At 38.6% G+C, this 21,957-nt stretch overlaps 1 protein-coding gene across 1 annotated transcript in view; it reads left to right on the forward strand.

The window, feature by feature from the left end:
• Positions 1-21,957, forward strand: part of focad (focadhesin) — a 62,184-nt gene that overhangs the window by 15,316 nt on the left and 24,911 nt on the right. The window contains 10 exon segments of the mRNA XM_046852823.1: positions 2,277-2,378; positions 2,732-2,942; positions 3,401-3,607; positions 6,782-6,869; positions 7,463-7,653; positions 8,518-8,778; positions 14,756-14,860; positions 15,658-15,759; positions 16,394-16,524; positions 20,667-20,793. Coding sequence (XP_046708779.1) covers positions 2,277-2,378; positions 2,732-2,942; positions 3,401-3,607; positions 6,782-6,869; positions 7,463-7,653; positions 8,518-8,778; positions 14,756-14,860; positions 15,658-15,759; positions 16,394-16,524; positions 20,667-20,793 — 1,525 coding nt within the window.

Below are 21,957 nucleotides of genomic sequence, written 5' to 3' on the forward strand. Positions count from 1 at the left end.
CAGGCAGCCATTACATAGACACTGAAGGCAGGTAATTCTGTGGCAGTCTGGCCAAACCGGAGCCTGATGGATGAGTTCCAGTGATGTGAATATTGCCCTAGTTGGATAAGGAACACCAGAAGATAGATAAGGAGATAAATGAGGTAGAGGCCTGTCTGGGAGAATAATGGAGGGCTTCTGTTCAGTTTCAACCTTCAGACTGAGGTGTGTCTCAGAGCTTTTTGGGGCAGGGGGTGATTACAAACACAGAACTTGGCAGATCATTTAGTTGAGAAACTAAGCTTTAAGGAAGATGAAGTAGCTGGACATAAACATTGTGGTTCGAGTTATTCAACTTGTATTAACTGTTGACTTTGTAACCTGCAACTACATGTATGAAAGTTTAATGCGAAAAGCTAGGAAGTGCTAGGAGTGTATTTCTTTGGTAGCGGTTAACAACACTAGTCACTGCGCAGAAGCCTGGTGAGATTTGACTAAAAATAGACACACATGAGTAAGATATCAACATATCCACCACTTTTGCCTGAATGTTTTTAGTTATTAACAAAAGGCTTTCTACGATGATTTTTAGTGGCATGTTAAAAAAAACAAAGTAAGATTCCGAGAGTAATGTTAATAAATTAAAAAATAAAATAAGTCGGAGAATAAAATTCGTAGCACTACGGGAATAAATGTAACCATCTATATCTGACAGAAACTGCCTTTTTTTTAAATGGCGATCAGTGGTCCACTCCAAGAATCTCGATTGTTACATCTGCATGCTATACGAAGGGGAGAGGTGTTTCTCAAGAGAGAAATACACAGCTGGTGCGCCAGTACGTCAGCTGGTGCTGCTACATCTTTATTCTACTAATTTTGGCTTTATTCTTGTATTGCTACGACTGTATTCTCCTACTGCTACGACTGTATTCTCCTACTGCTACGATTGTATTCTCCTACTGCTACGACTGTATTCTCCTACTGCTACGACTTTATTCTCCTACTGCTACGACTGTATTCTCCTACTGCTACGATTGTATTCTCCTACTGCTACGACTGTATTCTCCTACTGCTACGACTGTATTCTCCTACTGCTACGACTGTATTCTCCCACTGCCACGATTGTATTCTCCCACTGCCACGATTGTATTCTCCTACTGCTACGACTGTATTCTCCTACTGCTACGACTGTATTCTCCTACTGCTACGACTTTATTCTCCTACTGCTACGACTGTATTCTCCCACTGCTACGATTGTATTCTCCCACTGCCACGACTGTATTCTCCCACTGCTACGACTGTATTCTCCCACTGCTACGACTGTATTCTCCTACTGCCACGGCTGTATTCTCATATTGCCACGGCTGTATTCTCCCATGGCTACGACTGTATTCTCCCACTGCCACGATTGTATTCTCCCACTGCCACGACTGTATTCTCCTACTGCCACGACTTTATTCTCCTACTGCTACGACTGTATTCTCCTACTTCTACGACTGTATTCTCCTACTTCTACGACTGTATTCTCCTACTGCTACGACTGTATTCTCCTACTGCTACGACTGTATTCTCCTACTGCTACGACTGTATTCTCCTACTGCTACGACTGTATTCTCCCACGACTATGACTTTATTCTACTGCTACGACTGTATTCTCCTACTGCTACGACTGTATTCTCATATTGCTACGGCTGTATTCTCCTATGGCTACGACTGTATTCTCCTACTGCTACGATTGTATTCTCCTACTGCTACGACTGTATTCTCCTACTGCTACGACTGTATTCTCCTACGACTATGACTTTATTCTACTGCTACGACTGTATTCTCCTACTGCTACGACTGTATTCTCCTACGGCTACCACTTAATGCTCGTATGGCTATGACTTTATTCTCAGAATTTTGATTGTATTCTCGTACTGCTGCAACTTTATTCTTGTAATGTGCTTTAATTTTTTTTTACGTGCTCTTTTTTTTCCCCCCGTGGTACATTGTAATAAAATTTTGCTCAAATAGCTTTGAATATTTTTATTAATGATATATGCTTATATTTAGTTTTTAAACTATCTGCCCTCTTTCACATACTTGAGTTTACAAATGTCTATGATTAGTTCATGTCACTCTAATTTACAGAAAGATAAAGTAGGTCATCTCTTTAATCTTGAGAGCATGGCTAGCTTTGGTGTCCTCATTGGACTTGCAAATTCCAGACAAAAGGGTGTTTTTTATTGATGTTCCTGAAATTTGTAATAACTAAATAAGGATTTATTGTGTATGCGTATGTGTTTGTGCTCCAGGAGTTGCCCTCACCCGTACATCACAGTGCTGGAGAATCGGCCGGATTGCTGGGCTGCTCTTCTGCAGGAGATTGATGACTTCATCCAGCTGGCTGCTGACAAGTAAGAACTCCCTTTCAGCGTTTCAGCCAGACAAGAAGCCTTGAGCGAGAGATAAAACGCATGCGCGGTCTCGCTCATTTTTTCCCCCTCTATTTAAAAATCACACTATGCATGCTTGACTTTACTTCTGTGAAAACCAAATGGAAAGTTCATATTCTCTATATTTCTCAAAGCTTTATACTAAAAGATAACATGAAGATCAGTCTTGCCAGTAAATATATTATCAGATTCTCTTTTATTTATTTTGCTTTCAGTGCCTTTCACTGGTAATTACAGTAAAGCTGAACAAGCCAGCATGCTCTCAAAGTTCACAAGCTGATTCTAAGCCATGCGTGTTTTTATTTGTGTGCCAGTGACGAGCCGCTGTTTATCTCCATGTTGGCTCCTTTCCTGCGCTACCTTTATTGTGAGCCTCAGAGGCTGTCGGAGAATGCTCTGCTCAGACACGGACTGCTCAGGGTGCTGCTGCAGCGCCGAGAGGTCGCACAGGGGTCAGGCTCAACCTCTGCACGGGTCACCCTCCAAATCCTCGACTGCCTTTTCAGTTTGTTCCCTCATATACTGGTAAGGCTCTTGTGCTTTGTGGGCATGGGTAAGGTTTTTCAAGAGAATTAAATGATCGAGTTTTATAATTTATTCTATTAAAAGGAAAAGAAACTATGAAACAATACAAATATTCTTGTATTTTATACGGAACTAATACATTGCATACCATGCAAACAAATTTACAATTGTGGCCTGCTTTAGAGTTCTGATCTCAACCCTATTGAACACCTTTGGGATGAATTGGAACACCAACTGCTTTCTCACCCTACACCCAGAAAATGGGGTCTAAATGTGCAAAAAGCACATAAAAGTACAACAAATTACATATTTTGGATTGATTTTTAATTCAAAAAGAAAATTTTATGATAATATGCTATACAATACCAGTACTTTATTATATAATATGGCTATTTAAAATACTTGGATGATTTCTGCAAATTTGTGGTGAATTGCCTCTGTGCTTGTGGTGGATGTAGGTGGACAGCGTTACAGCGGTGGTGGAGATCAGTTCTATGGCCGAGTCGCTAAGCTCTGCCCTGCTGGCCGAGCCGGAGCGCTGGAGGACCGAGTTAGTGCAGCTTGCACTGCAGCTCATGTGTGTCTGTCACCTGAGCCTCCAGTTAGGAGGAGAGCTGAGGTCTTTACTCCACACCTTGCACTGTCTCCTGCCTGTCTGTAAAAAGGTAAGATCTACTGGAGGATCAGTCTGCGCTGCTTTGGGCACAGTCAAAGTTTGTTCTGCATCTAATCTCTTTATTTAATATAATAAGCAGACACTTTGTGTTTAACCCGCTTTCCTGCTGCAGTTATGGTCAGTGCAAACCATATTTCTGCGTTTAAATGAAACATGCTGCATCCTGTGTGTTCACAGGTCTGAGTGCATGCTGGTGATAAAGATCTTAAATAGAAATCACAAATAGACCTGTCGTGGGTTTTTTTTTCCCACTTATGTCACAATTTGTGCATAGTTAAAACTGGCATGAGTTTCATCTTTGTAATAGAATTATGTTTTTTATTTCAGAGAGAAATTGAGCATAACATACAAATTATACCTAATAAAACATATTGTATGATTTATCAGTCAAACTCGCACATGTATGTTAAACGTGGGTCATCCGTAAACTATCACATTTCTCAGATTATGTATATTTAGTAACGCCCACAAAATGCCATATAAGGTAAAGCTCAAAGAGAGCTCAAACTAACAAATGGTAAATGAACGTCTCCTAAGGCCAGAATGTGATGATTATTCCGGTTATGCAGCGCAGCTACCGCAGCATGTTGTAGACTAATGCGTTATTCGACTCGAGGCTGCAACTTGAAATTTCTAACTAGGAAAAGCAAAAGAATATAGTAAATATAGTAAATAGTTTGGAGGAAAAAATAGAGAAACTGGGAAATTCATGTATATAAGCGTCTTCTATGCAAAGGTAAAATCATGACCATAATAAACATGTTTGATGGAAAATTAACACAAAATAAACACGTCTCCAGCAAGACCTTGAGCGCATAAATGGAAGCAGGGTCAATCGAGCAAAGAGATCTACAGTACAGTGTTTCTTTAGTTCTTGTAATTTTCTTGGAATGTTTAGGAATTTATTCCTATCATTTATTTCATCCTAGCTTGCTGCTCACTAAAAAAGACAAACACTTTTTTGATTTCCCTTCTCATGCCGTGGTATTAAAAAAAAAGAGGCATAAATCTTTTTTCATACAGTGGTGTGTTTCACATCCAGGCCTTCAGAGGCGTATTACCTGAATAAATACCGTCATTATGACACCACAGCTACAAAAAACTTCAATATTATACAGAAAAGCAGTATAACAGATTACTTTCTCACAGACAGGTATCTCATACAGCAAGAACGAATGCCATTACTAAAGCAAGAAACACAATCAACATAGCTCAACAAGTCTCTTTTTACTGCAAACACATCGGCACCGCCCTCACACATCGTCTCTCGCAGAAGCATCAATATTAAACTCAAAAAATGACCCTGTGGGATTCTGGTAATTATTTCATGCTTTACTGTTTTCCAGGGGATTTGAAATGAAGGCAAATGTATGTTTTTGTGCAAATTCGTTAGGATAGAAAATGCTAAAGTATAAATGGATCATGCAAATGCTTAATTGTTTTGAGCTATTTTTTTCTTTCGGCTCGACCTTTTCTCATAATGTCAAGCTTTTCTTGAAAAGGCTGTCTTGTAAATGTTCTTATAAGTGTATCTGTGTCTAAATCAATTTCTTCTCCTTTATCAGCCATTGTGGAATGGAAAAAAATGAAGACTATGTGAATATATATATATATATATATATACAGACTAAAAGTTTGGACACACCTTCTCATTCAAAGAGTTTTCTTTATTTTCATGACTATGAAAATTGTAGATTCACACTGAAGGCATCAAAACTATGAATTAACACGTGGAATTATATATGGAATTATATACATAACAAAAAAGTATGAAACAACTGAAAAATGTCATATTCTAGGTTCTTCAAAGTAGCCACCTTTTGCTTTGATTACTGCTTTGCACACTCTTGGCATTTTCTTGATGAGCTTCAAGAGGTAGTCACCTGAAATGGTCTTCCAGCAGTCTTGAAGGAGTTCCCCGAGAGATGCTTGGAACTTGTTGGCCCTTTTGCCTTCACTCTGCGGTCCAGCTCACCCCTAAACCATCTCGATTGGGTTCAGGTCTGGTGACTGTGGAGGCCAGGTCATCTGGCGCAGCACCCCATCACTCTCCTTCTTGGTCAAATAGCCCTTGATGCCTTCAGTGTGACTCTACAATTTTCATAGTCATGAAAATAAAAAAAACTCTTTGAATGAGAAGGTGTGTCCAAACTTTTGGTCTGTACTGTATATATACGTGTATATATATATATATATATATATATATATATATATATATATATATATATATATATATATATATATAGCAGTAGATGCAGTTTGCTAGCTCCGACTAGCGCTCTCGCTGTCCATTCAAATCATGTGAAAATGCTGATGTGGTCGGGTGCCTGCTAGGGGGCCTTGGTGCAACCAAATTGCAGTCTGATTAAAGCAACAAAGAGATTATGATAAAACAGCCCGCAGGAGCTGATCCTGCTGGCCTTATGGCAGATAACCCTGGCAACACGTAATGTGACGGCTGAAATCTGATTGGATTTTCATTGGAAAGTTGCTCAGTGTTACTGCTTCTTGAAGCAACATACCTGAGAGAAACGCTGTAAAATAAAAAGAATAAACTATTGGAAATAATTTAGGACATATTCATGGACAAAGATATGTTAATGTGTAAATCAGTGATTCTGGTTTTATGGCAGCAGAGAAGGCCTTGCTAGCCCTGCTTTTATAGGGTGCCATTTCTTTTGTTTTAATAGAATGGCAAGAATTATTTATCAAGATTTGCAATGTTTCAAGGCATTATTCCAAAGAGTGTAACGCTCCTGGGACTTATTTACAAATAAGCTGGTTCAAGTTCAAGCCCTATTATTAGCTTTAGTCTGTGTAAGGCTGCGTACTCCGCTTTCATTATTAAAGAGGGAATTATTTCTTCCAAAAGTGTTTAAATGTCCCCAGACAACTCGTAAACTGTTTACTCTCGAAGTCTCGGTGTGTTCCTCGGCTTCCAGGATTTGTTTTTGTTAGCGAGAGCGTGATGAAAAAGGCATGCCGGCTTCAAACGGGGTTAGCCGTGTGATGCTAATCTTCTCAAAGCTTCCCTTCAAGTCTCGAAAGACTGGTGGTAGCTTTCACGCCAGCCCGGAGCGTTTTTCCTCCTGCGCTCAGCACCCCCCTGAAAGACGGCATCTGCGTCCCACTCTGCCTCTCACTCGACTCTTTCTCTCGGCAGGACCTCCCGACTGAGCAAGTGATCATGGGGATCTCGCTGCTCCTCCTCAGAGCCTCGGCCTCGCAGCAGACCGCCCTCCTGGAGCTCGGTGAAGATTTTCTCCCCACTCACTGACATTGATAGCTTTACTTCCACACAGGAGGGTGATATCTGCTATTCTTAGCAGATGATTTGCCTTTTGCAAAGGCTGATGCTCACCATTTAACTCAATCACACATCATATATTGTTGCCTGTACTTTTATTTATTTGTAATATTCAAATATATGTCGGAAAGAGCAATTTTGATCACAGTGAACAAAGGCAATGAGAGGGGTTTTCGAGGGGTTCAGTCCACTAATAGAAGCCTCTTATACAAATTATACAATCTAAGTATCTCTTCAAAGTATAATGTGTGGTGCCATGATCACTAAGACCCCAGACTTTGCCATTCTGTTATATTAAATATGTTTTAAGAAGATGTTGATGTTTAGGCCCCAATGTCTTTATTCAGTCCAAAAAATAAGCGATGAGAAAAGCAAGTAAATTCAAAACAACAACAAAAAAATTTCCCTTTGCAATCTCAAGAAAAATGTGATTTGGCCTGGCATTTCAAAACCTGTTAAGCCCCCCTTCTCCATTCGTTCACCTTCAAGAAACTTTATCTTGACTAGGAACATAACATGTTTTTCCTTTACTCTCAGCTGTTAAGCTTTTTCCTCGTGAAGAGAGACCCGTATGGGGCGCATCGTTGATGGTGATGCCCCTTCTGCAGGTGCTTTCCTGCTCCACACTCATGGAGGCACTGACTGATCCTCAAACACAGAGGAAGAATCAAGGCCTGGCCAATTTACTGCTTCAGACGATTAAGGGAGAGACAAGCAGTCCGGTTCAGGTACTTCCAGTTCGGCAGTTTCAGGGCCAGAACTTCTTTTTTCAGCCTTGTTCACTGCATGAAACAAAATCATCTATTGTATCGTTTAAATTCTAAACAGTGATGTGCACTTCAACACTATATGGACAAAGGTATTGAGACACCTGACTTTACCCAGGGCTCTAATGGGGCAGATAAGGACTAATGTGGAATGGGGTGTTGGAAAAAGAAACTTCCTTTTGTTTATATGCAGCAAACTAGGAAAAAATGCAAAACCACACAATGACTGACTAGAAGAAAGTTCTGTAAAAACTTTTGACAGGCACTCTTTGTGTGTGTGTGTGTGTGTGTGTGTGTGTGTGTGTGTGTATGTATGTCTTGTATATCTAAATAGGAAAAATATATATATATACATATACACACAAACACACACTGGCGATCAAAATTAGAGAATAATTTATAAACAATTGAACAATTATGAAATAATGTCATCTTTACTGCTCAACAGTTGAAGGAGTTTTTGTCCTGTCTATACCATGCTACCAGAACAACTTTTCCACAAAATAACTAAGGCATTAAAAAAAAAAATGGGCTGGACAATATTATTGGCACCTTTTCAATATTGTGGAGATATAGGAGACATTTGAGTTTGTGTGACATGTCAAATTTGCTTTCTTCCCTCCCTTTGTTTTGTTCCAATACACACAAAGGAAATAAACATGTGTATAGCAAAACGTGTTAATGCAATACTCTTCTGTGAGAAATACTTGATTTTCTGGGAAAATTTCAGGGGTGCCAACAATTTTGGCCATGACTATAAATGTGTGTGTGTGTGTGTGTGTATATATATATATAAAATATAAAATATAATTTTCTCCTCTACAGAACAGCACACAGCTGACTCTTCCTCTCAGCACATGGTACAGCGAGCTGCAAGTGGCCACCAGTGTGTTATGCCGAGTCTCTTCGGACCCTGCGGCCGCCACGGATTGGCTCTACTCTGTTCAGTCCATTCTTCCTTTGTGTGAACGTGTTCCTGACGCTCTTCCTCTCCTGGTCACTCACCTGATTCTCAGCAGTGATGGAGATCTCTGCAGGTTGGCACTGGACACCGCAGCAGGAATCGCTGAGGCTGATCCCACTCAGGTAGAGCCTGCATACTGTAGTTATTACCTTCCCAAGGAGGATGGAACATGAACAGAGAGTGTGAAATGCACGCATTTAAAGCTTCTATATCCAAGTGTGCGGATTAACTTCCATTCTTATTAGTTATATACATAACCATACAAAGTACAGCACATAGTGGGTCAGGGGAATTTATTAAGGATGACAGATGCTCCTTTTCAAGATAAGGTGCTTTTTCTCTTCTGCTTTTTCATTCTAATTTTTTTTTTTTTTTCAATTTTCTTTCATTTCTTTATCTCTTGTGCTTTGTCATTCTCTCTTTTATTCTCTTGTACAGAATCTTCAAAAAGTGTTGGCTTAAGTTATAGGTACAGTACATAAACCCAAAACACTTAATATAGCTCCTGCATACCCAATACGCTAGGAATAAATGCACTTCGAGGCTTTTAATATTTCGTGCCGACAGAAAAATGACGAAATATTGCATGTAATTTTGTGAGTATTGCATGTAATCCCCTTAATGGATTCAGAGGATAAAGCTGCAATAGCGTTTTATTCGGCATGAGGCATACACTACGCAGTTAGAAAGTCATTTGGTATTTGGGCTAACTGTTCCTGAGAGGGTTGATTTGTTTTATTTGGGTGTCTCAAGTTTTTTTTTCTTTTCTTGCCTGAAAAAGAAAAAACCCAAACAACCTGAAAATGAACAAAATAGTATTACAGTGTTGATGATGTTGGCTCATCAAATCATTTCTGACTTCTGGTCTGAATGAAACGGATGCATGTTGTAGTGTTGCTAATTTTGATTCTGTCTGACGCTGTAGAAAATTAGAAGCTCATTAATATTCCGGTGCGTTTAAATTCTAATTATTTCAACTTCGAATGCAATTTGACATCCCTGTGGCATGTGCCTTCTTTCTGGTTTGTTCTACAGTAGGTGGCATATGAATTGAAATCATACCCAGAGATGGTTCCCTCATCTCCCCCCCCACTCACCCATCCCTACCCATTATCCTTTCAGATGCCACAGTTGCTAGGCAACACGGTGGGTGCTGAAGAACAGGAGCGGTTTGCAGTTATGGGATGAAGGAAAGATGGCATTGCAATGACACCTGCAGATTCCCCCTCTATGGTGAATTCAGCAATGCAAGCAATTTGTGTGAGAATAGAGCTTACACTTAAACAGTGCCAAGCTCATGCTCATGCTCATGCTCAAGCTCATACACTCATGCTTGTCCATCATACACCTCATTTTAACATTTAGGGAGTCGAGTGGGAATATAATTGGAATAGAATAATGGGAATCCATGAGGAAGATTTCAGGAGAGTCATTATAATCATACAGATGTTTAACACAGATGTAAGAGATTCTTTTTTTTTTATTTTATTTTTTTACTCATGTTATATTAAACCACTGATAAGTATTGAAAAGTATTGTTACACCGGCCTTTTCATCATCCATATGATTTTCTTCATCAAAATTGGAAGGCCCACAATTGTATAGGACGTCTTCAGGAGAGCCAAACCTGCTCCAGCATGACATGCCCCTGCGCAAAACTCCAGCTCTATGAAGATATGTTTTTTGTTTTTAAATGGGTTGACGTTTGACTGCACCCCAGACCTCCTCACGCTTCCTCTTGACTTTACTAACATCCTCATGGCTGCATGAGCACAAATTTCTACAACACTCCAAGAGTGGAGGTTATTATTACAGCACATGGGGATTGAATGTGAAATGTGATCTTTAAAAAGCAAATATCAAACCTACGGGCAGGTGTCCACAAACTTCTCTCCATATACCATATGGACAAAATCTGCTAGAAACTAGAGTACAGTGTATATTCATTAGTGTAGAGTTTAGAGTAAACACTGCAGGTTAGCAGGAGGAAGTGATGTGGAAGAATCTTTTTCTTCACTCTGAGCTTTTACACATTTTTACACAAGCACAAGATGTGGAGCTTCTGGACACCTGGAAACTACACTTCTTTTCATTCTTAAGATGAACCAGCAGTTAGATCAAATGTCTTTCTTTCTTTTGTTCTTTCTTTCTTTCTTTCTTTCTTGTTTAATTCTTTCTTTCTTGTTTATTTTAGTTTTTCTTTTTCTTTCTTGCTTTTTTTTATCCCCTTTTCTTTCTTTCTTGTTTAATTCTTTCTTTCTTTCTTTCTTTCTTTCTTGTTTAATTCTTTCTTTCTTTTTGTTAAATTTTTTGTTTTAGTTTTTCTTTTCTTTCTTGCTTTTTAATCTTTCTTTCTTTCTTTCTTTCTTTCTTTCTTTCTTTCTTTCTTTCTTTCTTTCTTTCTTTCTTTCTTCGTTCTTGTTTAATTTAGCTTTTCTTCCTTGGTTAATTCTTTCTGTCTTCTTTTTCTTGTTTATTTCAGTTTTCTTTCTTTCTTGTTTATTCTAGTCTTTCTTTTCTTTCTTGCTTTTTTTATCCCCTTTTCTTTCTTTCTTGTTTATTTCAGTCTTTCTTTCTTTCTTTCTTTTTCTTGTTTATTTCAGTTTTCTTTCTTTCTTTCTTTTTTCTTAGTAATTTCTTTCTTTTTCTTGTTTATTTCAGTTTTCTTTCTTTCTTTCTTTCTTTCTTTCTTTCTTTCTTTCTTTCTTTTTTCTTGTTTATTCTAGTCTTTCTTTTCTTTCTTGCTTTTTTTATCCCCTTTCCTTTCCTACTTGTTTATTTTAGTCTTTCTTTCTTTCTTTCTTTCTTTCTTGGTTTATTCTTTCTTTTTCTTGTATATTTCAGTTTTCTTTCTTTCTTTCTTTTCTTTCTTTCTTTCTTTCTTTCTTTCTTTCTTTCTTGTTTATTTTAGTCTTTCTTTTCTTTCTTTCTTGTTTAATTCTTTCTTTCTTTCTTTCTTTCTTGTTTATTTCAGTTTTCTTTCTTTCTTTCTTTCTTTCTTTCTTTCTTTCTTTCTTTCTTTTCCTTCTTTTTCTTTCATGTTTATTTCAGTCTTTCTTTTATTTTCTCATTTTTCTTTTACTCTCTATGGCTTTTTCTGCATTTTTTTTTTCTTCTGCTGTTTTATACATGTTTTAAATTTTTCTTTTTCTCTTACTTTTTCCTCTTTGTTTTGACTAAGCATGAATACATTTCAGACAGCAGAAAAAAAATCATTTCCTGTCCAAGCACATGGCCTGGACAGAAAATATTCTCTACCTACAGCTTGTGTAGATTTAAGCTGTGAACTAATAAACTTCGGTCCACAGAATTCATCAGCACTGATACTGTGGTCCATCTGGTCAGAAGTGTTTAATATTGTACAGCACTCGCACAGGATATTTACCTCACTGTTGATAATCGCTGTCTTGTTTTCTTTTTTTTTCCTGCCTACTTGGATATTTTGTGTTATCAAGCTTTACACCTCTTCAAACATCCTCTATTAACACCTTTTATAATAATAATATTAATAATAATAATAATAATAGCAGAAGTTTATTAAATAATTTGTGGCATATTGTTAAGATATGGTCCTTTCTTTACTGCATGTCCTTGCCCTTCCCACTACTCCTCCCAGCTCAGCGGCCCTTCTAAGGGCTGTTAATTGGCTAGCTGTTGGGGTCAGAGGTCACGCTGTTCTCGGCAGGCAGGGTCGTCGTTCTCGGCTCCTGCGGTGTGGAGTGTATAGTGGAAGCGTTGTAGGGTTAATCCCTAATTCTGGGGTTAGAACACCAAACTTAGTTTCCTCTCGCTGTTAGCAAACTTTAATATGGCCAACATACCGAATGTTTCTTTACTCCAGACCTGAGTGTTCCTTTACTCCAGACCCGAGTGTACATTTACTCCAGACCCGAGTGTTCCCTCACTCCAGACCCGAGTGTACCTTCATTCTAGACCCGAATGTTCCTTTACTCCAGACCCGGGTGTACCTTTACTCCAGACCCGAGTGTACCTTTACTCCAGACCCGAGTGTTCCTTTACTCCAGACCTGAGTGTACCTTTACTCCAGACCCGAGTGTTCCTTCACTCCAGACCCGAGTGTTCCTTCACTCCAGACCCGAGTGTTCCTTCATTCTAGACCCGAGTGTTCCTTTACTCCAGACCCGGGTGTACCTTTACTCCAGACCCGAGTGTTCCTTCACTCCAGACCCGAGTGTAACTTCACTCCAGACCCGAGTGGTTCTTTACTCCAGACCCGAGTGTTTCTTTTCTTTCTTTCTTTCTTTCTTTCTTTCTTTCTTTCTTTCTTGCTTTCTTGCTTTCTTGCTTACTTGCTTGTTTTTTTTTATCCTCCTGTCTGGCTGGCTGGCTGTCTGGCTCTTTGACCTCTAAAGAGATTTGAGTTAGAATATTCAGTCTGGTTGATGGATAGAAGGTTGTCTGGATCTTGATTTGCTCATATTCTACTTTAGATGGAATTCTCTTGAGAACAATAGGGATGTTTGTGTTTGTTTTTGTTTACCTGTACGGTTGGAGAGCGGTGTGCTTTTATCTTGCACTTGGCAGGTATCAGAGCATTGTCATATTTTGACACTTTTTTGGCTCCCTCAACATTTCCAGCTCTTCCCACAGGCTCAAAACATCCCAGTTTTCTCAGGACTTGAAAGCCGGGTAAATACTGGCCACTCGCCAACATGCCGCATGATGAAAGAGTCTTAAATAATGTTTAAGACGAGTGTTTTGAGAGAAGATTTCTACAGTGAGCCGTGTCTCTCTCTGTGTTTCTCTCCATGCTCACTGTGTGTGATGGATGGGTTGTAATCATGATGGGGATAATTTCCTCCTCCTTTCTCCTCATCTACTTTTTTTTTCTCCTCCTTCTCTACTTTTTCTTTTCTCTTTTTCTTCCTTCTCCTTTTCTACTTTCTCTTCATTCTCTTTCTTCCTTCTCCTTTTCTACTTTATTTTTATTCCTTTTTCTTCCTTCTTCTCCTCCTTCTCTACTTTCTCTTTATTCGCTTTTTTCCTTCCTCTCATCCTTCTTCTCCTTTCCTCCTCCTCCCTTTCCTCCATTTTTCCTTTTCTCTCTTCCACCTTTTATTTCTTCTCCTTCTTCTCCCTTTCTTTGTCACTTTATTCTTTCTTTATTTTCTTCCTTCTTCTCCTCTCTTTCTTCCTTCTCTGTCCTCCTCTGTTCTCCTTTTCCTTGCTGTTCCTTTGTTTTCTCCTCTTCCTATTCTTTATTCTCTTTCTCTTCCTTCTTCTCCTCCTTTCTGTGTTTTACTTCTGCCCTCCACCTGTTTCTTCCCTGTTTTTTTTCCTGCACCTTCTTCTCTTTTCTTCCTTCTTCTCCTCCTCCTTTTTTTTCTTTTTTTAATTATATTTTCTCTTTCTCCTTTACTGTTTCTTCTTTATCACCCTCCTTTTTCTTCTTCCTTGCCCTTCTTTTTTTCCACTTCCTTCTCCTTTTTCTTCTTCTCCCTCTTCTCTTCCTCTTCTTTCTCCTCCTCCTTCTCCTCTTCCTCCTTCTTTAGAGTGATCTTTGAGCAAGTATTCTCTCCACCAATTGAGCCCTGTTCATCTTTTCTTCTGTGTAGTCTAAAGGGATTTATTGCTTCCATGACTGCTCCACCTCTAAAATGCTTGTGTGCATGTTTGTCTCATGCCCCCCATGTCATTCACTCATCACCAGCAGTTATTCTGCTGAGTGTGCATCTTATTTCCTGTCTTTCTGTCTTTCTCTCACATTCACCTGTTCCTCTTCTTTTTCAAAATCTTTCTTTTACTGTGTTTATTTTGTAATCGCCTTTGTGTTGCTTGTTTTACTTAAATCAGTCTTTCTTTCTTTCTCTCTGCCATTCTTTCTTTCTTTTTGTCTTTTGTTCTTTCTTTATTCTTTTTTTTTTGCTTTTTCTGTATAGCTTTTTTTTTTTTTTTTTACTGTCTCACCTTCCATTTTCTCGATCATTATAAATATCCTTCTTTTCCTTTTTGTCTTTTCTCTTTTTTACGCTCCATTTTTTCCCCCTTGTTTGCATTTTACATTCACGCTTATGTTTTTTCATTTTTACTTTGTCTTTTTTAAATTCATCTCTTCCCCTTTCTCTCTTTCTGTCTCAGGTGCCATGTCTGCTGCCAGTGTTAATGTTTAAGCTGGGCCGAGTCTCTGACCTGACTTTGTCTCATGCTGTACTCTTCACCTTACCAAAGCTGACAACACATGTGGTGCGTATTTCCATTTCACTTCTCTACCACAGGCTCTACCACACAGAAAAGTGCAATAACAATAAAAAACATATTTACACTTCCAGCACATAAATCCTGTTCCCTTATTTTTTATTATTTCTTATTTATAGTGCTTCTTTTTAGGCATCTGAGGTATTCCTCTGTCCTGCACAGGAGGGTTTTATTGGCTGCAGAAATAGAAATGTCTGGAATGGGCTGCATTTTGGGCAGTAATTATGCTTCTCTTGTTGTTATGGCAACAGCTCACCTGGTGCTGTGGGCACACGCATGAAACAGTCCACTGCTTCCTCGTGCTATTGTAATTCAGTGGTCTTTCTCCAGCTTTGCGTGTTATTCATCACTTCGGTGAAACTGAAAGACAATGACATTTGCTTATGCTTTTAGTCAACAAAATAAATAATTATTTTTATTTTTATTAAATACATTAAATCGCATGCCCTCTTCCAGCTGCTTTAAGTCTTTCCTATGTATAACAGTAGTCACTGTTTCTAGGTTTCAGGTCATTATAAACAATTCACTGCTTTTTAAGCCCAGGTTTTATTTACGAAAAAAAAAAAAGAGCACAACGTCTGTCTTCCGTTAATGAAATTCTGGTGTTAAATGAGTACCAAAGCACCGACTCAGCTTTTCAGCTCTGTGATAGAGCAGATTCATTGCCCCCATGCAACTAAGCCTTGTTATTGAAGTGCTTTTAAAGGGGATTATAGTGTTCTGGATTGCTCTAGATGGGCCCTTTGAGTTTCCTCATTACGCTGAAGCTTGCTTTGTTCTCGCAGTTCTGTATACCGCAGGTCCTGCACGTTCTCCAGATGCTGGCCAGCTGCTCTAAGCTGAGAGCCGTGGCTCTGCGGCTGCTCACTGCACTGTGGCGTAAACAGGTACACTTGTATTAGTTATACAGTTTTAAATTGTGCTCACCTTGCATGGTGATTATGGTTCATTTTGCATAGTATTAAGTATTAAAATTAATTTTTGCTTACAAAAGCAATTATTACAATCCAAAAATATATAAATAACTACTTAAACAACCAGTCTAGATTCACCACATAATATTCAGCCTGTAATGATATTTGAAATACACTTTGGACACATCACATATTATTACATGACTTATGACTGTATGAACATAAGTTTGTGAAAACCTGACCGTGAGATTCATATGTTCTTTCTGAAATTGCTATTGTACAGTTATTTTGCTGTTATAATAACCTCCACTCTTGAGGGAAGATGTTCCACTAGATTTTGGAGTGTGCTTGTAGAGATTTGTGTTAATTGAGCCACAAGGGTGTTAGTAAAGTCAGACACCAAAGTAGGGTGAAGAGGCAAAGTATAGACAGAAATTAAGGCAATTGAAGCATTGACACATTGCACTGCCTGTTGAATTCATATTCACATTTTCATTTTTTTCCACTTTAAATACTTGACTGTGACTATAAGTTAATCAGTTGTTAGATAATTATTTATTGATATGCTTAAATGCAACGCTCTTATTATCTGTGTGTTTGTGTGTAGGATCGTGTGTACCCAGACCTGCAGAAACTAATGGCGCTGCTGGAGAAATCCTCAGTTGTGCTGGGGAAGGAGGTTCAATGGGAGCAGATTCTGGCCAGAGCTGCATGTGTGCGGGACATCTGCAGGGAGAGGTCCTTCATACGCTTAACACACTAACCCACACCAAGCTCACATTTCATCTCCATTTCATCAAGCCTCTAGTCTCCATTTCCAGATGACTCTGAGAACCATCACAGTCGGTTAAGTAGTGCTATAGAGTGCAGGGGAGAGCGCTTTTCACGTACACACTTGCGGTGCACGCCGTCGGATCGCATAACAACATAATGGGCCGAAAGACATTATAAGGCCCCGCGGAACACAAGATGGGAATTAGCGCTGTCAGTCGAGCGCCTTCCTGATGGGAGAGTTTCCTGGGAGTAGTCGGATTCCTCGGCAATCAAATAAAGCGTGCCGTTTGCAGAGTTCCCCAGGTGTTCTAGTATTTCTCCGGACTGCTTGAATCAGCACTATTCACCTCCTAATCTTTATTCACCATCTGACTGTGATCACCTGGGGATACCTGAGGGATTAAAGCAGAAATAAAAAGCAGCGTGGAAAGAGAAGTGTAGGACAAGGAGAAATGAATTCATTCCGACACATTTTGGCTCGCTGCCAGTCCCAACACGACTTGAATCCATATGTATTTATTTATTTTATTCATGTATTTTGTGGCACATTTAGAATATTCAGTGTCTCTGGAACAACTGTGCAAGAGGGAATGTTAATTTCTTTGCAGTTATTTTAATATTAAAGATTGTTGAGTTTTTTATGGTTGTAGGATCTATTGTTGGATTTGGATTTGTTCATCATTCAATCAGTCAGACAGGAAAAAATACTGTAGTACCTGTAATTCAATGATTCAGCTGATGGGATAAATATGGTGGAGGTTTTGAATGCATATGTTGTACGCCAGATGAATTGCGTGAAACGTCACCATTGCGACTTTAGGCAAGAAAGAAATCTGTACAGTGACATGCGAGTGGCCAATCAGGAAAGTGAGTGATTGAAAGTGATGTGTGATACCTAAATAGACAAAATAAAGAACAAGAAATTGATCCTATCGTAAGAATATTCAAGAGCTTTTTTCTTTGCATTGAGTTTGTGTTTCTGCAGGGTAGTGTCTGTGACACAGCCTTGAATTCGATCTGAATGTGTTTTACTTGCCATTTAAATCGCATAGTGGAGATCAACAGAGCATAATTCTTTTACTAAATGTAACCTTTTATCCCATCAACATTTTTCCTCACTCTCCACTCCCATTCTTTCTAAATCGTGTGAACCGCGATCAATAAATTAATCAGGTTTTAATCACGATTGAAATAAAAAATCTTCCACAATCATCCTACTGATCCTTCACTAACTTCATTGTACGTCTTTGCAATGATCTGAAAAACGGCATTTTTGTTGTCGTTTTCATTCTTATTAGAAAATTGGTCTTTCCACACTGAAACATCTAAAAACGCTCACGTAACTTTTGCATATGCCTAAAAAAAACAAAGGAGCTCTGGCCTGGAACATTTCTGTCAGCTGTTTATATTCGTGTATTGATATAAATGCGAGTGAACGTTTTTTCGCCTTTTTTGTTGGTTAGTTGACATGAATCTTTAACGACGCTATTAAACTAGCAGGAGAGCAGGCACAACAACTATCCTTCAACAACATCCACTGTCATGTTGTTTGTTGTCATTAGTGTCAAGTAATTAAAATTTTTTATTGATTTTGAATATATAGTTATCCAAGTTCTCACTAGAATGAAAAAAAAGGGTGTTTTTTTTTAATGTCCTCCTTTACTGCAATCAGTCATCTCAAGATTGCACTTCAAAAGGAAAGAGAAACACTAGTCAGAATCGAAACCCCCCCCCAACACACACACTATGTCTCAGAACTCCAGCAGCTCACAGACAAGGTCCTGCTCTAGCATTAATGATCAGTTTATATTAATACACTCCTTCTCTAATAATTTATTGTTTCTATAGTAACAGCTCATGCACAGTATTCTCTCCCCTTCATGAGAGGGTAGACAAGTTTGCACTTTCCTTAGTGTTTTGTTGGTCTGTTCCAAAGGTAGAATATCATTTCAAAGATTAAAGCAATGACCCCGTACAAATTCTGCAGTCTTTCTACATGATCACTAGGCTGTTGTGTATGAGAAGAATCCTAATCTGTACCGTATTTTTCGGACTATAAGCCGCTACTTTTTTCCCACGTTTTGAACCCCGCGGCTTAAACAACGAAGTGGCTAATTTATGAATTTTTCCTGGGTTTTTCCCGGTTTTACAAACTTCAAACCAAAAAACTGAGCGACATAACATTAGACCAATGAAATTTCAGAAGGGAAACGAAAAAACGCACCTCACCTGTGTTCTGAGCTGCAGGGCTTTGGGAGAAAAAAAGTTTTATTTAAACGCACGACGATGCCAAAACTCCTGAGAGAAATAGTTGTGAAAGGAAGGAGGAAGACTTTCTTGGTCGGCTACTGTTTAGATACAAGCCGTTGTAAAGCGTTGAGTCTGGGTGAAGGGAGAGCTCACTAACTCCAGTTGCAACAGAAATCATATAAGCACAGACAGGTTTCCAAAACTCGTGCTTTTTTATTTTTCTTGGCAACAGCGTTACGGGTTAGTCAAAGAAACTTAGAAATGAGCATCAGAAAATAATATGGACATTCCTCGTCTTGCACACATGCAGTAATACCGGAAAAGTTCAGTGGCAGGCTTTTCCCAAAATACCGCTATGCTCCTAAAGGAAGCGCAACATATTTCACCTGTTACACCGTGTGTAACGTGTCTTTCGTTAAAGCCTGTGTAAAGTACATTAGTGTAGACACCTGTGGCTTATAGACAGGTGCGGCTTATTTATGTAAAAAATTTAAAATATTTGTAAAATTCAGTGGGTGAATATATAGGTGCGCTTTATAGTCCGGAAATTACGGTAGTTTGCTCATCAGGCCTTCAACAGACGTGAGAGTAGATCACAGTAGGAATTCTTTAATGCAAATGTGTGTAGCACTACATCATTCGGTTGGATAAACAATGTGACTAATACGATTGTTTCAAGAAAAGAGAGTTTTGACTGTCTATGATTTATATAATTGTGTACAGTTTTTTTTATATGTATTAAGTTACTACCGGTATCAGTTTGTTGCAGTTTTTTATGTTGTAACTAATCGGCTTCTGTTAATTAAGTGGTGATAATTAATTGGTTTTAGGGATTTATTTAATCGTTCCTTATATCAGTACTTTCTACAAATATGAGGGAATGAGCTCAGGCATTAACTTTGTCTGTTGGGCAAAGTGTAGCTGAAGCCACTCGAATAAGGTTTTAGTAAATGTGTGTGGTGTATTATTTTCCCTCCAAACACAACAGGTTTGACTGCTATCTGAAATATCAAGCAAAAATTGTTATAGCGTTAAACAGTCATTCAGGTGGTTGTTTGGGAACAGGAGTGCGGAAGCAGAATGTCTTCTGTTTCCAAAACCGAAAGCGAATCCCATATTTGAAGCATGGTATAGTGTAGCTAAATAGGGATAATAAAACAAGAACAAAACAAACTGAAACATCTGAATTGCTGTTTAAACCTGTGATGGTATTCTTTTGTAACTTCAACAGACACCGCTAACCTTCATCGTGAGATTTTTTTTTGCCTGGTTTAAGAGCAATTCCAAAAGAATGTGCTCCAATTAGAAATGAATGCATTCTAGCAAAATATGTGTATTAAGAGATGCGTAAAATACATTTTTTTTTAAATAATAAAAGAAAGTAAAACATAGAAAAATTAAAAAATAGAAACCCTCCAGACACATGAGATAATCCAGTTATGGGATAGGTATTCACAAATGAGAGTTGTTCATAGGTTACCTGGTTTCCATAGATCAAATAGTTAGTGGTCAAGCAAATGCAGCATGGGTAATAGTAGAAATAGCAGCAGTGGGAGTATTGTGAGTATTTGATCCAAGCCCAGTAGAAAGCACTATAACCCTTTCCTCAACATAAAGCAGTTCTATAGAAATCTATAGAAAACATTTGGTGGAGGTTCTTGCTGCTAATTTAGGTTGTTATTGGTGTTTAGACAATAAAACTGTGAATGCATGTTTATTTATGGTTTAGGCAGATTGGGTTTTTCTTTTTGTTAACTGGGGAAAAGCTCAAACTGCAAACATGTAAATTAAAACGTACAAATCCTGCAGTGCATCTGTTGCTAACATGTTTTTTTATTTATTTTTTGTTCCACTAGGCCCTACCAGCACGGAGGAGACATGCTGGCAGCCATCACAGACACACTGAATCAGTGCTCCCGGAAGGACCAGGCCACTCCAGCAGCGCTGGCTATGCAGGGCCTTCATGAGCTGTGCAGGGCTGAGGTTTGAAATCCAGCTTCTATCCTACAGAAGTTCTTCTTCTTCTGCTTTAATGGCTAACCTTAGGCAATTCACACCAGAAGGCTCTGGTCAGCAAATACTGGTCAGTTTTAGGATAAAGCATGGCGAGGCAGCTTACAGCTACTATGCTGAACTCAGCTGGAACAAAGTCCCAGAAGATATTAGATATGCGTGCACACACTTAGACACACACACACACAGTCACTCACAGTCACTCAGAAAGTGCAAACTAAAAACACTTCACTTTCAAAACAATTCCATTGTGCCTTTAGCACTTCAGCATTCAACCTGTATTTCTTTTACTTTATTCCTAGTCCTACCATTTTAATAATTTATTTTAATACAGCATTATGAAATCTCTCTCACATAGAAAGTTGTGCGTTATGAATAAACCTGCCTTGCATTTGGCTAGATCTTTGCTGCCTTTGAGCATTTCCAGCTTGTGAAATTCAGGAGCTGAAAATTCACAAATTTAGCAACTAGTCAGGAAGACGAGTCATATTATTGGCAGCCCAAAAGTGGTAGCTAATGTACAATAATACCTAGCGATAAATAATTTGCCATAAAATGCAGTAACTGCTTTAATACTAGTGGTGGAGGAAGTACACAAACCATGTACTTGAATTTAAGTAGAGATACACTCTGTAAATTATTGCTCCAGTAAAAGGAAATGTGCTCCATTTAAAAGCTTGAAAGTATTTGCCTTCAAATGTACTTAAGTATTCAAAGTACTATGGTTTATTATGGCTATAATGTTGCTATTATCATTTTTGTAACCAGACATTTGCTTAATCAAGGAGTTTCTTCCATCATTTATTCCTCTCTAAACGTTCTGCTTGTTGTTGAACTGACGCTGAACTGTATGTTGGGGAAAGTGGATACCGCCAAGCGCCAATCAAAACAAGTTTAAAGCGGAGCGTGCGCTCTACCCTGATTGGTGGTTTGCTGCGGCCAGTTTATTCACTCATAAATAAAAAGGAACGACTTTTCACAAAATGTAGTTGAGAAAAAATTAAAGCTATTTGACTTTGAAATGTAGTGAAGTAAAAGTCCAAAATGGAAATACTACAGTAAAGTACAGATACATGAAAAAGCAGCTTGAGTACAGTACCAAATTGTATTTACTTTGTTACTGTCCACCACGGT

This window comes from Silurus meridionalis, chromosome 6 (genome assembly GCF_014805685.1).
Source record: "Silurus meridionalis isolate SWU-2019-XX chromosome 6, ASM1480568v1, whole genome shotgun sequence".
Classification (NCBI taxonomy): Eukaryota; Metazoa; Chordata; class Actinopteri; order Siluriformes; family Siluridae; genus Silurus; species Silurus meridionalis.